This window comes from Micrasema longulum, unplaced genomic scaffold (assembly GCF_059751315.1).
Source record: "Micrasema longulum isolate JH-2025_06_02 unplaced genomic scaffold, ASM5975131v1 h1tg001527l, whole genome shotgun sequence".
Lineage (NCBI taxonomy): Eukaryota > Metazoa > Arthropoda > Insecta > Trichoptera > Brachycentridae > Micrasema > Micrasema longulum.
The window spans coordinates 778956-797307 of record NW_028278710.1 but is presented as its reverse complement, the minus strand read 5'-3'; the positions used below and the strand labels follow the sequence as shown (position 1 = coordinate 797307).

Here is an 18352-nt window from a genome sequence, read left to right as displayed (position 1 = left end):
ATGAAATAAATACAAGTTTATTAGGTTGTCAAAAATTTATTAAAAAAATCGAGGTAGATTGTGATGTTTTTCTGATTTTCTTCAAAATGTTGGATTATCAAACCACTGCCAAATTTTAGGCTGTGTCTTGTCCAATACGTATTCCTCGCATTTTTGGCCGGTGATTCTGAAACAATTAATTAATGTTATAGGTTAAGTAAATCATAAATGTGCATAACTATTCTTTTATTGTAATATTAAAACCCTATAAATTGTATAAATGGACAATGTCCGTTAATAAATAAATAAATACATACATGAATAAATAAATAAATAATTACATGAATAAATAAATAAATACACGAATGAATGAATAAATGAATAAATGAATAAATGAATAAATGAATAAATGAATAAATGAATAAATGAATAAATGAATAAATGAATAAATGAATAAATGAATAAATGAATAAATGAATAAATGAATAAATGAATAAATGAATAAATGAATAAATGAATAAATGAATAAATGAATAAATTAATAAATGAATAAATGAATAAATGAATAAATGAATAAATGAATAAATGAATAAATGAATAAATGAATAAATGAATAAATGAATAACTATTCTCATCGCTTTATTTTGTAAAATTTCTAGTTTATTTAAATTTCCTTCGTTTGCTAAAAATAATATTGTTGAGCAGTAATCTATATGTGGAAGAATGATTGTTTTGTAAATTAGTTCTGCAGTATCTTTATTTAATTTATTTCTCAATCTACTAAGGAAAAATATTTTTTTTGATATTTTTTTATTAACGTGTTCAAAATTTGCATTTAATGTCAATTTTAAATCAAGTATTATCCCCAAATATTTCATTTCATTAACCTTTTCTATGGTTTCATTATCAATAAGTACATTCATCCTTGGGTTTGGCTTTTTCCTTCCTTACTCCATTTATTTTGTTTTTCCAACATTAAGCTGAAGTTTATTAATTTTGAGCCACTCAGATATTCTGTTTAAGTCCTCGTTTAATTTTTGTAAAGTCTCTGTATAATTTTCTCCCGCTATATATAATAAATAAAAAATAAGTAAATAAATCAATGAATAAATAAAAAATATAAAAAAATCATATTTAAATTAATTAATTCAAAGATAAATAAATATTTTTAAAAAAAGAAGAATAGTTGGTTATAATCCCATGCCGGCGAACACAATTTTTTTTTTACAAAAAACTGTATTTTTAATATTAATTACTTTTTAATATGTTATTGCGCAAAATCATCGCTCTGCTAATCAATCTCACCTAGTCCGCCTGGCACACTTGATTATGGGGTGCTCCCTCCGGAAGCACTGCGGGCCGAGGATGGAGAAGAAGGTGCCGCCGATCTGCGAGGACACGAGCGTGTTGGCCCGCTTCAGGCAGCGGTAGAAGGCGCTGTCGCACGAGCAGTGCGATCTGGGGATGGATGGAACCTCAGAATCAGCATCGGTAGCTCAATCGCGAATAACTATCGACGTGCTAATAAGCGACGTGACAACAATTTATCACCATGGTTGTTTATCGTATTCGCGATCACACTGCAACATCCGTGAACACCTAATATTAAATGTCAAAATATTTACGTTTCGCGACGTATAATCCTGCTGCGCAATCATATATTTTAATTTCACCGGTGTAAATATGGAAACAATTCCAAAACTGCTATTTTTATTTATTTATTGCATGCATTTAGCCAGCGGTTGGAAAGCCAAGTGTCAAGAAAAGCAGTCGCCATAGTAATTGTAATTTAATTTTCACTTTTTTGTATAAGATACTCCTTACTATTTTTCTAATGCAATATTTTGTACTAATTTTTAAAGTAAACAATGATTTTTCGCCAGTGAACTGTATTTATTTACTAGGAAAACAAAAAATAAACCGACACGAGCGTTGATTTAGAGATTACACACGCGTTGACTTATGACTGCAATAACTTAAACGTGTTCATTATTGTTCATTGTGATCGCTTAAATTCTTAGCATGTTTTAAAGCACGTCGATCGTTATTTGTGATTGAGCTACAGGGACTACGACATATTCTGGTGTGAAACACCCGTTTAAATAAACATTTCATGTCAACCATGTCGAGAATCGAACCCGAGATCTCTTTCCTGGTAGGCTAACGCGCAGACCATGACACCACGAGGCCGACTAAACAACTTTTAAAATAAAGTTGTTGAAAAATACGTCTTAACAAAAACGCGACTTATTTGACTTTGACAGTTATGACTTCAAGATTCGTGACAACGTTTTATTTCAATTTAAACGGTCATAAACAAAAGTCTTAATTTGGTAGAATCGTGACGTATTAAGAGCGTGGCCAATGCCAAACTATTTTCAAGGGAATTTAAAATGTAAAATTAAAAAATATTTTTATACTATTTACTAAACATGACCAAAACATACCAAATTCTTTTAATATACATTTATGGCGTCGGCGTCGCCGAAGTTCTACGATGAAAACGAGGATGTTTATGATGGGTGACGTTAGTAGGCGCTACTCAGGGGCGAATCGTGGCGCGAAATAATTAAGGAGATCCCGAGTGATTCCGAAACACCCCAAACGGGAGATTTATTTCCGAGTAATACCGAAGCATCTCGAATGGATACCGCGCTGGGTATTTACAAATATGCGATCAGAACCCTCGAGGAATCGTATTATTGGCTTCGGCGATAAGATGCTTGCCATAATTCATTACTGTGTTGTTTCAACTGCCGTAGGACAAAAACATTTGCATAATTTACCTGGTGAAAAGACCAGTGTTGGTCAGCCCGTAGTCGGATTCTCCAGCCAGGATATAAAGCCGACAGGAGTCGTGCCTCCTACAGCAGTTGTCCGTCATGAAGAACAACCCGACTTCAACTGACTGAGAGTGTTCCAAGTGCCCGTCTCCGCACCAGAGGGTTCCTGGATGAAATACATAAATACCATCATTACCAACTTTGCGATACTCAAGTAGAGGTTGCCATGTTTGCAACAAAGCCGATAATTTAAAAGTCAAGTCTTACAAATTAAGCCGTATTTTTAAGTGAAAATATCAAAATTATTGTAAAAAATTGTATTCTGAATAAGTTTCAATGAAAATCTCACTTTTTTTTAATTTTGAATTTTGCCGGGTTTGCAAGTAGCACCCTCATATATGCCTTTTGTACGATGTACCTTTATTTTACACCCCTAATTAGGGCTAATGTCATTCCTGAAGTACATGTTTTTTTGTTAACTATGCAAGCCTAAAAACATTTTTTTGTGAAAATATTTCAATTAATAATAGAATTTATAAATGCAAAAAATTTTTTTTTTACTCTGGCACTGAGGGGTTGACGCGTATTTACGTACTTTTTCATTCTTTTTTCTTTTTTAATATATTTTTTCCAGAAGTACTTTAAATAAAAGATGTTAGTTTATCCAGAGAATGCGCATCTTGAACATATAACTTTTAATAACCGTTTTTGCTTGTATATATAATTTTTAATACTATTGAAATATTTTTTATACTTTTTCATAATTTTTTAGCTTGTATTATGTATATAATTATGGTTGCTCGGATTACAAAGGGGTAATTATTCTTATTTTGAAATAGAGCAATTTCTTAATCTGTCTTCATTGGAGAGACGTAGAACTGAGATGGACCTTATATGCATTTTCAAAATACTTAATGCTTTAAGTGATGTCCCATCTCTGTTGCAATCAATTTCTTTTCATGTTCCCAACCGTGTCACCAGAACTCAAAATCTGCTATTTATTAAATCTTCTAAGAGCAACTTTGGTTTTTATGCCCCAATGTCCAGAATGTGTAGATTAGTCAATTCATCACACGACTTGGAATTTTTTGGGATAGATCTTCCGGCTTTTCGTAGATCTCTTCGCGACTTAACAGTGTGGGATGAAGTTGGATTGGCATGGTTTAGCTCAAAGTTTTTGATCTTTCGTTTTTTTTAAATATATAGTATACTATTATTGTTTTGCCCTTGTTTGTCTTTGCTAAATAGTTTCATGTTCTTTTTGTTCAGTTTCTTGCATTTATGTTTCTTCATGTAACTGTTGTAATTGGCTTAGGCCGTATATATATATATATATATATATATATATATAAAATATAAATAAACATGTAATTTTAATACGCTTTTGATATTGTTTTAACCTGTATTGGGTACATATAATTTGTTGTTTTTAAAAACTTTTTCATTCTTGTAATTTTTTAACATTTGCACTTCCTACTCGTTTATCTTGTAAATAAACATAATGTAATTTTTAACCTTTTTGTATGTTTTAATTTTTCTTTTACAGATTGTATAATGTATTTTTTGAATTTATACCTTGTATTTTGTTTATTTTGTAATTTTAAAAACTTTTTCATATCCATTTAATTTGTAGTGTATCATATTTTTTATTCTGCTTTTGTAAATAATGTTATAGTTTAAAATATAAAAAACGTCTGTAAATAAATATTGCTATCTGCATGTACCTAAATGAGTTTTTTACAAAAACTCCTTGGGAATATTGTATAAAATTATGTATTTTATGTTTTCAATTTAAAAAAAAAATAATACACTAACAAATCGATCTCTTCGCGCGCAATTTCGTTCAGAATACCAGCCCAGTTACTTTGTAATTTTCCACAGCATGCGAGTTATAAAAAATCATAAGGAATTTTAAAAAAATATCTCCAAATTAAATTAAACAGTAACAAAGAAATTTTTTCAATATGAACAGAGTAAAAGCAAAAAGCAAGAAGACATAGACAAAAAATGAACTGGGGCTGATAATTTATTGAACAAGCAAATACCTAATTAGTATATTTGTATTGTTCACTTTATAATTAATTTATTATGATGAGTGATAGAAACAACAGTTTTAAAATATTTATAACATTAGTCTCATTACTTAAACCAGTGATTTTTTCATCTCTAATATCTTTATCTTTCCACTAACCTGGATATATGGCAGTGACCTTGATTTTAAAAGCATCTCCCATAGTCCCGGCTACTCCCGCCAGCATCCCATTCAGGAACCCCCTGTCCGAGTCCAGAGACCCATTGTCCCTGGTGCCGTGCATCCAGCTAGTTATGGGGTCTGCTATGCCTTTAAGGAGGCTACGGCCGAAAATTCCTACGGAGTCAAATGAAACAGTTATTATCAAAACGTTCGAGGTTTACGACAAAATCAACTCTATAAAAATGCCACCCGTTAATTAAATAAATTTTAATATTTTTGGTATACACCACGGAGCCGGCAGTTTTTTTTAAATATCAGGTTGGGGCCCTTTTTTTCAATTACAAATATCTTGGATAATACGATGCGGCGTTGTAAAGTTGTAAGTGTATACTACAAACGCTCTATGACAGTATTGCGCTTGGTCGGTTCAGTCGTGAACATCCTGCGTCGAATATGGAGGTCTCAAAGGAAGAAATTCGCCATTCTTTATATTTTTACTACCTGAAAGGAAAACACGCGTCGAAAGCGACCAAAATAAATTGCATTTTATACGAAGCCGATACTCTTTCGGTTCGTGCTGCACAACAGTGGTTCGAGCAATTTCGTTCTGGTGTAGTGGAGGGGAATGATGCACCACGCTCTGGCAGGCCTGTCGTCGAAAATGTCGATAAAATCATGGAAAATATCAAGATAGACTGTCATGTTAGCAAGCGTAGCATTGCCCAGGAGCTGAATATCGATCGTTAAACCGTTTTGAACTATTTGCAGAAGGCTGGATTAAAAAAAACCTCGGTGTTTGGGTGCCACACGAGCTCACGCAAAAAAACCTCATAGACTGAATTTCCATCTGCGAATCGCTGCTGAATCGCGACAAAACCGACCCATTTCTGAAGCGGATGGTGACTGGAGATGAAAATTTGGTCACTTACGACAATGTCAAGCAAGTGACACAGATCGTGGTCGAAAGCCAACGAAGCGGCTCAGACCGTGGCCAAGCCAGGACTGACGGCCAGGCAGGTGTTTTGGTGTGTTTAGTGGGATTGGCAGGGAATACTCTTCTATAAGCTCCTCCCCTGTGGCCAAACGCTTAATTCTGCCCTCGACTGTAAACAACTCGACCGTTTGAAGCTGGCAATCGAATATAAGCGGCCAGCATTGGTGAATAGGAGAGGAATCGTGTTTCATTAGGACAAGGCCAAGCCGTATACATTTTTGATGACGCGCCAGAAGTTCTGAGAGCTCGGATGGGAAGTTCTTATGCATCCGCCATATAGTCCGGGCTTGGCATCAAGTGACTACCACCTGTTCCTGTCTATGACCAGCGCGCTTGCACACAATTACAATATTTGAAATCATTGCGATAACAAAAACAAACATTTTTTTTGCTTAGTTTAATAGTTTATTAACAAACATAAAAAAACACTGATATTCCTTATTGTTGCATTGATAAATATGTTTGATTACCTACCTAAGCCCCCATTTTCCTCCTTGCCCCTCAAGCGGAGGGTCTCCAGCGCTGAGTTCTGGTCCTGCACCCGCCTGAAGATGTCCCGCAGCCCCTGAGGGATGACCCTCTCCGCCAGCGACTCCAGGACCCCCTCGGCCAGCTTCTGGAGGACGCCCAAGGCCCCCGTGTCGCCATCCTCCTCTGGCTATAACGAAAAAAACCCAAGACTTATACTTCGTACTTGACATACCCCTGTGCCATTCCTAAACATCGCACAAAACGACAGCGCTCTTAAAACATGATAACATAAAATGCAAGAGATATCGTTCTTTTCCACGCCGACAGCCTTCGAAATAACTTGATTTTTTTTATATATAATCATCATTACCTTTCCGCACCTAATGGTGCACAGGGCACTGAATTGTTACACCAATCGGAGTGTATCTTTTTTTTACATGAAGGTAAGATGATCAGTCTAATAAATCTATATTTTAACATTATTTCAATATTATTATCAACATCAGAGTATGGATAAAAAAATATGTATTATTTTTGCAAAATTAATGTAATAATCCTTAAGGGTTAATACATAAATTTTCAAATACCATGTCGGGAATCAAACCCGAGACCTCTAGCATGGTAGGCAAACGCGCTCCCTTCTATAAAATGTTCTTCATCTCTCTTGTAACATGTTATTATTAACAACTCTCAAAGGGGTCTCTCAAGTAAATCCAGTTCATGTCTGCAAAATTTGGATAGATTCAAAATCTAGTGTAAAAACACTCTTTTTAATAAATATTTCATGTCAACCTTGTCGGGAATAGCACCCGAGACCTCTTGCATGGCCACTGTTTTTTTTAAATTGGGGAGCGATAACAGATAACTGGACACATACATAGAAAAAAACAAGATACATAATAATATTATAATAAAAACGAACTACTTTGAACGACGTCAATAGTTCATATTAATCAACCAATGATAAGAGAGCTGTGAAAGATATCCGGTTTACTTACCGTAAACGGACCAACGCTGTTCATTTTGCCATATTTGTTTGAATATATTTTTCATCAAGAAATTGTTTTTTTCTTACGATTCACTTAAATATTTGAATTTTTGAGGTAATTTTCATAACGTTTTTCCACTATAAGAAAATAGAAAACTAGTTGTGATAAGGGGGGGTTCGAACCTCGGACCTCTGATTCGCAAGTCCGCAACACTAGCCACTGGACCACAACCCAACACGATGTAAAAATTAATGGCGAGCTACCTCCGAAATGTCTCCTACAGTCTATTCACGTCAGAGTATTTCCGTACTTTCTCGGGTGTCCCGCAACGCTCTAACCTGGGTCCATTGTTCTAATTTAAACTTTCATTAATTAAAAATGTAATTTTGAACTCGCGTTTTCTGTTGTTTGTGGACGACTCAAAACCATTTTTAAAGGTGACAACTTCTGACAATTTTCGTCTTCTCCAAGCGGATATATCTAATATATCTGAATGGGGGTTTGATGTCTCCAAGTGTTCGGTCACGTCCTTCACTAGGGCCTAAAAACTCTATTTTTTCGCTACAAAATGAATGCCCAGAATCTGAAACGAACATCAAATGTTAAGGATTTGGGAGTTAGATTTGTGAGCACCCTGACATTTCATGAACACATAGAGACAATCAGTGCCAATGCATTGAAAAAGTTAGGAATTGTTCTGCGTACTGCCAGGGTTTTCGAAAATACCCGTGTACTTGAGCACTCTTTACAACGCCTTGGTGCGAAGTAGACTCGAGAGTGGCTCGATGATTTGGGAGCCACATGAACTGAAGTACTCTCTTATGATAAAAAAAATCCTAAGCGATCCTACATGAGATTATTCTTGGCTCTACCCAGCCGAGTTTCTCCAGGATATGCTTGGCTACAACAGTTTAGAGACTAGAAGGAATGTGTATTTGACTACACATTTTTATCGATTGTTGCGCGGTATGGACGATAATTCTGAGATTACGATAAGCATTGGTTTGTATGTTCCTGATAATTACCTAAGACAGCGTCATCATAGATTGTTTCATATTCCGATATACGGCATTGCGTATTGGCGGGCTTATTGCCAAGTGGAAATTACTTCTAACCAGTTATGCTTTAAAATATGCTATTCATATAATTTTAGCATTGGGAGAATGGTGAATGTGTACATAGTGTGTAAAGTGGCTACTTAACCAACTAAAAACAACTCATAAGCCCCGTAAATGCCTAGACTGCCATATTCGCGATGTGGTATATAAGTCTCATCAATGCATCAACTTTCCGCAGCGAATGGTGCATAGGGCACTGCAAAGGTACACCAACCGCAGCGTATCTTGATAATTTTTGTTACATGAATATGAGATAATAAGTCCTACGCTTCAGGTGCCTGTCCAGAGTCATGAAATAATATAGTGTAATTTTTTTTTATAAATACCGTATTTTTCGGACCATAAAACGCATTTTTCTACGCTGAAAATTCAAACAAATATTGGGGTGCGTCTTATCGTCCAAAAATTTTTTTTTAATTGATGGATAAATTTTGGACTGCGTCTTACGGTCCAATGCGTCTTACCGTCCGCAAAATACGGTAAATATAATTAATGTCAGCCATGTCGGGAATTAAACCCGAGACTTCAAATGTGGTGATCAGTTGACCACGAGGGGGACGAATTGAAATTTAATTTATTATGACAATTTATTGATAAACTATCGCTTACCTTCGGAACTCAAATGTTGTGTCGAAATATGTGGTTACTAAAATCTCGCAAGTCAATATTTTATGTAAATGTTACTTTAATCTTGACTTTTAAAATAGTCATAAATAAATATAAGAACTCGAGAATATTGATTTCTCAATGGCAGAGGATTACTTAATTCGACGATTATTTTTTCAATAAGGTGTCATGTTATCCAAATGCAATTTATTGTGCAAGATATTGTAATATGAATACTGGTAGGAATCTAGTTGGAATCCAAGTTCAATGCCACAAACAGTTATGAAAAATCGTTTAGTCAGAATTTAACCATTTTTTATATTAACCGATACAATTCTTAATCCGCCCGGACCGGCATGCATGATAGTGAAATAAGTGTCCTGACGATACCAGTAGACATGGTAAAGTTGTTAAAGTTGATCGGGTTGTGGTCCCGTGGCTAGTGTCTCGGACTCACGGACCAAATGTCCGTGGTTCGAATCCCACTCTTCCCTAACTTGATTCCATTTTCTAATAGTGAGTTATTTACAACTCGTTGAAAATGGCCCTCAAAATTAAATATTTGGGTAAATCATAAGAACGCGAATATTTCTTTTTCTAAAAAAAAAAAAAAGTGTCGTGATTTTATAACTGTGCTTCTGTTAAAACTGTTGTGTAAAAAAGTGTTTATTTGTGAAGATCAAGTGCCGAAATTTAACTATTTATTATAAAACAATTTCTGTATGATAAAGTGCTACCTATCTATGTTCATTTAAAAAGACAAATGATACCCTTTTTCCTGTATCACGTAAAATTACTCAACATACAGTAATACACAAGTTTATCTGACATCTTAATCAAAGTAAAATAATAATAATCAGAAATTTTAGGCGGGAAACATGCGTTTAGTATTAACAAACAAAATTAAAAAGAAGCGGATATATTCCTTGGTACCTACACTCTACACTACGCACACAGATGCGTTTCTACTATCATCTCCCTGGGAACAGCCAAATGTGAACCAAGTGTTTTTACAGATATTTGCTAGGAAAAAGACAACAGATCCTGTTTACTGCATACGAAAATAAAACAGGGACGAGTTTGAGTTTGGGTATCGTCTATTGTCTTGTTAACCTTAATAATGAGTTAAGGAATGCTATCTTAGTTTAGTTTTTTATATTTTACTTGTTGTGCTGTTACATGTTCACTTAATTGCCATACTTACTAGTTCTTTGCTCAATGTATTATTATTGCGTTTCTTGAAATTATTTTTTATTATTAACTTTTTAAAATCATTCTTATGTTGTTGAAATTCCATTTGTCGATGCGTTTTGAAGCTGCGAGACTTTTTGTGATGTTAGCTATCATATTATTTTTATCATATTATGTTAATGTTATCAACTATCAAATATCTTAATTTAGTAAATGGGGTCTAGAATTTCAACCGTCCATGCCTTTTGTCATATTGAAAACTATCGTAATTCCTGGTTATATTCAATATGAGGGCCATCTTTTGTATCCTGACCAAACACATTTTTACCAATGCGTATTGTATTCCAATTTCTTTCACAGGAGAGTTATTTAATTCATCTTTTCCGGTGGTCATCTTTGGTGGTCATTTACTTGTACACGCTAATAACTTATTGTCTTTTAATGCGTGTACGTAATATTGTTTAAATTTATCTTTTATGCCTAAAAGAGCAAATGTCTCTTGGCTAAAGGATCATATCTTTAAGCTCTAAGAAGTTTGCATTTATTTAGTACAATACTTAAATTCCGATTGTGAGATATTGGTTATCTTGCGATTTCTCCAAGTTGCACCTTTCTTAACTCAAGCTATTATTATCCCCTCCATTTAATGTAAAGATACACTTTATAACCCAATATATTGGTTCCAGGAGGACACATTGAAATTAGATTCCTAACTAAGGGCCGGTTGCATCGAGAAAAGTTAAGTTAAAGTCAGGGCTAAAGTCAAATAAAAGTAACTTTTATGTCAAAATGCGTTGCATCAAAAAATAAACTAAATACTAACAAAAAAGTTACTTTTATTTGACCGGCCGCCAGAGGACCGTTTAAAGTTAAATGCGATCTGCCATCTGTCAAAAAAGCGTCGTAAGTGTTGAAATCTATTGATCGATCTGTGAAAAGTTGCACAAAATGTCAATTTTATCTGATTTTTCGTCTTCCGATGACGAATTTATCATCGAGTATATTCTAAACCGAAAAAAAAACTGTTCAAACCACGAACGGACCATTTTTTGTGGGAAGAGTCCGACTTTATCGCAAGATTCGAATGTTAAAAAAGTAAAGAACTAATAATTAATTAAATTTTTAATTGTTAATTATTTTTCAAAACACAGGACTTGATCATCAGCGGCGTGGTGTAAAATAAATCTAAATCATGACTGTATTGAAATGCTGTTTATTTATTTTTAAATAGAGCTAGATTGAGTTCAGCTAATTCTTTCGGGGCATTTAAGGCTGCCATAGTTGCCCGAAAAATGTCATTTTTTTCTCTATCTCTAGAGTAAAAAGTTCTTCATTTTGTTTTAGCATTTGCTCTTTTAATTTTGTATCTAGTTCAAAAAGGACGATGTCCCTTTTGTTCTTTTCTTCTCCGTATGCGCAGTGTTGCTTCGCCCTTTCGCACACACTGAAAATTGGAACGAAATTTAAACGTTTGTGCCCAAAGACGCGTCGCGGGGCATGTGTATTGCTACATGTAAATAAACAAGTACGTGCTTGCGCAAAAATCCCAACAATTTTTAGGGTGAAACTTGAACCTTTACAGTGGCAACATTCTTAACTTTAACTTAACTAAAATAATGTTGATGCAACGGAATTTTTCAGTTACCAGATTTTGAGCATTATCTAAGTTTAAATATTTAACTTTAAACTAAATTTATACCAACTTTGATGCAACCGGCCCTTAGTACGTCGTGATTACGACAATTTATTATTAAATGTAAACTTGAATATTATTAAATTATAAGTACAGTAAACCCGACGAATATAGTTGGAGACATATTGTTATCTTCAAAAGTGAACCAAATAAAACAATACCATCTTCGAAGCTGCCTTTTATTGACGACTGGAGGGCGATTCAATTACTCATTACTGTTTATAAACTAAATTGCCAAGGATGTGATAAAGTGTACATATGACAAACAGGGCGCACATCAAAAAAAAGGATTGACGAACACAAAAGAGCGTGTAAACTTGGGCACCCTGACAAATCTGCAATAGCGGAACACTTTATAGACACCGGTCATTTTTTCGCCTTTGAACCGAAAATTTTGCATAAACCCAGTAATTACAGTGCACGAATAATAAAACAGGCAATTAAAACACACAGCCACCCAAATAACACAAATAAAGACGACGGGCTGAAATTAAACTCAACATGGTTCCCAGCACTACATACTACAAAAATGAATAGAAATGTGCCTACTGCCGACTGCGACACGGTACAAATTACTAGTACTTAAACACATATTTTTTTCTACAAAACACTCCGTTTAACCTGAAGATGGCTCCTGCAATGGTAGCCGAAACGTCGGAACAAATCTAACACACACGGTATCACAGTGATCGTGAAAACTTTCGTACCTATTTTTACAATGGGAGATGATCTCTTATTATTTGAAAGTGTACAAATTAATACTTGGAGACAAATGGAATTACAATTGGAAGACAACTGGATTATACCCATGCTGGTCTAATAACAACATTATTGATATCTCAACAGAGAAGCTCTGGAAACAAATATGGGTTCACTTCTATCCTGATATACATCCCTTCCCTGGGCCTGTCTTCCCTCACATTCATGTTGTTCCTTAAACATGCTCTTCTATTCCTTACACTCAAAACATATTTCTTTGTTTTTGTTCTTTTTCATTATTATTTTTTCTTTTTTAAGCGGAATTATACAGGTGTTCTTTAAACCCTGTAACATCCAAAACCACAATGATCAGTATGAGCAAGAAGACATATTGGCACATTAATAATAATAAAGTTTAGAATTCCAACCGTCCATGCGCTCAGTAGCTGCAAGACTTGTTGTAATCTAACTTCTATTTTTTTTTTTTTTTTAATATCACTAAATCTCTAAACTTTATTGTCAAATAAAAAATGTAAATAGGGGCTAGATTTCTTACTGTCTATGCGCTCTGTAGCTGCAAGACGTGGTGGGATATTTATTTATTGTACAGCGCCCTTGAGGTGATTTTCACAAAAACGGCGCTATATAAATTATCCAAATATAAATAAGTAAATAAAAATATTTTTTTAGAACGAATAAAATTTAAAAAAAAAATTCAAAAAAGCAAATGGTTGCTTACTTCTGTAGGAGGAAAATGAGGAGGGGGAAACGGGGGAGTCTGGTACTGCGCCGCGCTCCCATCACTTCTCCCCTGCAGAAGTAAGCAACCATTTGATTTTTTGATTATTTTATTTTCAAAAAATTTCTTTTTTCTAAATATTTTTTTAAATATGCTAATATGTCTTCTTGCCCATACTGATAATCGTGGTTTCAGATGTGACAGGGTTCAAAGAACACCCTGTATTGAGTGGCTTTTAAAGGATACGATTTTTTCTTATCTTTGTTTGCATTGTATTTACTTACATATTGAAAACTGTAATGAGGAAGTTCAGTGGTTTTAAAAAAAATAAATAATTTGTTAATAGACTGTTAAACTAAGTCAATTTTTTTTTTAAATTTTTATATATCGTATTATCGGCGCTACGATTTTTCAAAGTTTTGTATTTCTGAAATAACTCCGCGTGTAACGTCAGAGGTTCATTTCCGCTTATTCTCATTCAGTTCTTCCCATTGGCCCAGAAGCGACAAGCAGACCGGAAATCTTCCATAGCTCTTAGATTATAGGTTGATTCACATTGACGTGACATCATTTGAAGTAGTGCGGTTTTATCAAAATATTTTTTATTATTTTTTCTGGACATTTTCAAGAAACTTGGACTACAATTTAATGCTCTAATTTTTACCCCGCGTAAGAAAACATTTTTTGTATCCAATTTCCCGTAGGGCTGAAGTTCCTCATTGGCCTATAATTTTAGTTAATTTGTAAATATTGTATTCTATTTGTTACAATGGCTGTTAAATAATAAATTAATTAATTAAGTACCCAGGGAAGCATATAAATAAGCAAACTTAAAATATTTGTATAGCTTACAAACCAACTTATTTCTTTTAGTTGTGCGGTCATATTCGTCTCTGTCCCGTGAGACGCTCGTACCATACTTTTCATTTTCATCTTCAGACAACGTGAGACTGATAATTCCACTAATATTTTTAACTACACTATTATACGCACTGCCGTTTTTACTAAAAGTATAATTCTCATAATCTCCATTAATTAAACTTGCATTTCGCACACTGTCACTTTTATTTAGTTCAATGTCACTTTTTTCGCCACCATTATTGTTTATTTTATTCGCATTTTTTAGCTTTGCAACACTGTCCTTGACACTCGCGGAACCGCATTTTTGAATGTCCGAGCGGCAGGGAATTTCACCAGAATCGTTTCGAAATGCATCTAAAACATCTGTAAAATTATCTGATGTGTTTTTATTTGACAAAAATGTGGAATTAATTGGATTAAAATCAAATTTTAATTTATTTTCCAAGTTTTGATCGGTGTAATAATGGTATCTGTCCTTGAATTTGCGCGGACGGGTGACGTTTGCCGCCATCTTGTTTTCAATGACAGCTTGTTTGGCGGGAAATTGATTTAGGTTAGGTTTATTACCGACTAATCTGTCACTTCCAGTTTCTACCTCATTTGCGATGTAGCCGCGCGCTTTATAATCAATGGTTGTGTTATGAAAATGGTTTGTTTCTACATTTTCCTTTATATTGTCATTAGCGCGTGGTGGACTGAGTTTAATGACATCCTGCGGTGTACTTTCACTTAAATTCGCCGGTTTTTGAAGGGCGCTTGAAGAGATGGCGCAGATTGAAGAAAATATAATAGACAATCCGATGGCCGTTGATAAAGACCACCTTTCAAACGTCAAATGGTGACAAAACTCGAACCATTTCTTTCTGGGAGATCTTTTTCGAGTCATATTCATTTTTTTCTGAAAGAAAACAAAGGAAAATATCAAATACACTTTTTATCAACATACTTGAGTATGTCCAGTTACTATAATAGCATCCACACTCTGTTGACTCCCATTGAAATGCAAAGGGTTTTATTACACTATACGATATCTCCTGTAAACTTTTTATTTTTTTATTTATAAATCATACAACACAAAGTATTTTACAAGTATAATACGTTGAATTACATTCCCAGGAGTTACAACAACTCAGTTCGGGACATAAATAATATTAACATTTAGAAAATAACACAAATTGAGAACAACAAAGAAACAAAGCAAGTTTAGCACCTTTATAACTAAATATACAAGAACAATTTTCTTTTTTCTCTGCTGCATTGGCATGTTTTTATACTTTTTAACTTCTTTTAATTAACAAATTACAACAGAGATGAAGAATATTTTAAAGAAGGTAATACAGAAGTCTAGGCATCTACAGGGCTCATGCCCTGTCGTTGGCTGGTTTAAGTGGCCACTTCACACACTGTGTAACATTCACCATTCTGCCCATATTTGAACATCTATTTTCCTTCAATTCTTTCATCTGTTGATGTTTGTGAAGGTAAAGAGATGAAACCTTTGTTTATGCGGGGGAGATTCATTTAATATAATTATTTCACCTACATACGAAGCAAAGCCTGAATTAAAAAAAAAATTCTTTACTTCTTTATGGACCAGGTGGATTAATCAACAATACTTTGAGTTAGTCCAAATTTTTGTAGATAAGGACTGGATTCAACTCCCAGGGAGCTGTTAATATTAACATATTACAGCACTTTTTATACTGGATTTATATAATTTTCATGCTATTTTTAAAAACCATCTTAGCTCAATTTTAATTCAATTACTACGAGTATTATAGAACAATGCTTCGAGTATAAGTCGGCTTCGTAGTATAGCGGTCAGCGCGTTTGCCTATCATGCAAAAAGTCTCGGGTTCGATTTCCGACATGGTTGACATGAAATATTGATTTACATAGTTCCTGGACCCAAAGCGTAAGACTGATCATATTTCCTTTGTATAACAAAAATGATCAAGTTACGCTGCGATTGGTGTACTAATGCAGCGCCCTATGCACCATTAAGTGCGAAAAGGGAATTATGTTTTTTTATGTATTTTTTTTATTTGCAATTTTTAAATTCCTAACATGTCTAATTTTTTTAATTACTTATTTTATTACCTAAATGTATTTAATTTATTGATGGTTGACTTGGTCATGTACTGCGGTTGCCTCCTGAGAGTCTTAACCACGCTTGCCTACTTTACAGGGCAGCAGGTACTCGACGTCCTGGACGTCCATTGCTGACTTTTCGTCGGCAGTTCATGTCAGAACCACGGAACACGAACCTGACTTGGCAGGATGCACAGGAGTTGGCAGCCGACAGAGAATGACGACGATGATGATGAAAATTCATTTTTAAAAACAAGTATTTATTTTTTAATAATGAAAAATGGACATCAAAACTAAAGGTACAAATAGCAAAATTACTCAATCTAGCGGTCTTTCTTTTATATTTCTACTACTGCTACTACTACTACTACTACCATCACGCCATTTCCTCGTAGGGGTAGACAGAGAGAATGGACAGCCACACACGTTTATCCTAGCACATTCCTAGCTTCTTCTACATTCATACATCTTGTCATAGTTCCCTTCGATTCTGCTTGCTTTTGACATGACCAAACTTAAGATTTTGGTATATCTGATCATGCCACGTCTTTCTTAGTCGTCTTCGTCTCACGTTGCCGTTCATTTTCGCCATTTATACTTGTTTTACTATTCTTTCGTCGTCCATTCGTTCTACATGACCAAACCATCTCAGAGACCCTTTCTTAATCTTATCAAATATACTTGACTCAGATTTACACTCGCCTGATTTCATTATTCGTAACCCTGTCAAACATTGATTTTTCCACACATTTATCAAGAGATCGCATTTCAACCGCGTTCCTTCGGCTTTCATCCTTCCTCTACCTGTTCCATGTTTTACTTTCATACATAAGTGTTGGGACTAAAACTCCGTTGTACACTGCTAGTTTAGCTTCGATTGATATATTTTTATTAACAATCATTGTGCTTAGTACGCCGTTTATTTTGATGTCCTTTTAACATATTTTTCTACTTTTCCATTTGTTGAAAACATGCTTCCCAGATACACAAATTATTCTACTTGTTTAAGACATTCGTTGTTTACATTTATTATGCAGTCAGTAACCTCACTTTCCCTTTCGAAAACCATCACTTTTGATTTACTTCATAAGTACATTACTCTTAATTTACTCATATTCCTAATGTTAAATAATAAAAAAACAGCATGTACATATTAATTATTATTTTTTAAGCCTATTATGTAAAATAAATTAACTTACTCAGTAAATTAATCACAAAGAACACACGCGATTTGCAATATTTTTGTTTCGAGCCAAAAGTCTAAAATGGGGGGTACCCACACTGCGCAAGTACCCACGGAACTATTACTCAACAGCCCCGAAATGTGTTAGAGAAAGAAAACGTTTACGCGGGAAATAAGCGCTTTTGGCGCGCAGCATAGACAACTGAACGCGAGTTCGGACGATCTTCGCTTTATAAAAACAAAATATACATTTTACCGCCATAACCTGATTTGACGGTCGCCTTGTGGCGCTTGTACAGGGTCGAACTTAATTATTGATAAAAAATGTACCCGGCTACCGATTAATTGCAGTAATTATTTATATTTTCCCGTGTTCAAGCGGAATGAATAGTATCTGTACAAAATATGGCATTGCCCTCAACAACAAAAAAAAGGCATAGCAAATTAAAATACACCTACAAATATTGATGTGAAAAAGATGTATATTAGGTGTTGACATAAGTTGTGTCTATTGTCTTCCAAATGTTAAAATGAGCATCAAAAGTAAAACTTTAAACAATGTTTTGGGCATAGAATAAGAATAGTCCAGAATCCGCATACGAGCATCAAACAGGTGACTAAACTACTCATAAATGAGTAGTTTTACGTTTTGACCCATTAGTTTCTTTGTAGACATCGCTCAAGACGCAACTCCTGATTTGAATTTAACTATGCCGTGTTGTGTCCTTTTAAAGTGTAGAAATACTGCTAGGATCTTTAAG

At 34.4% G+C, this 18352-nt stretch overlaps 1 protein-coding gene across 2 annotated transcripts; it reads right to left on the bottom strand.

Moving 5' to 3' along the window:
* Positions 1-16: 16 nt before the first annotated feature.
* LOC148275044 (phospholipase A2-like) lies at positions 17-17797 on the bottom strand. 2 transcript variants are annotated; one of them, XM_088236234.1, is made up of 7 exons: positions 17608-17797; positions 14313-15215; positions 6425-6608; positions 4954-5130; positions 2766-2928; positions 1285-1437; positions 17-166 (listed from the first exon to the last, which is right to left on the bottom strand). In XM_088236234.1, exons 2-7 carry the CDS (start codon positions 15207-15209, stop codon positions 82-84), a joined length of 1659 nt encoding a protein of 552 aa, XP_088092360.1. In that variant the 5' UTR covers positions 15210-15215; positions 17608-17797; the 3' UTR covers positions 17-81. The 2 variants fall into 2 exon arrangements, with proteins under 2 accessions (XP_088092360.1, XP_088092361.1); XM_088236235.1 differs by lacking the exons at positions 14313-15215; positions 17608-17797 and adding an exon at positions 7420-7514.
* Between the last annotated feature and the right edge of the window lie 555 nt (positions 17798-18352).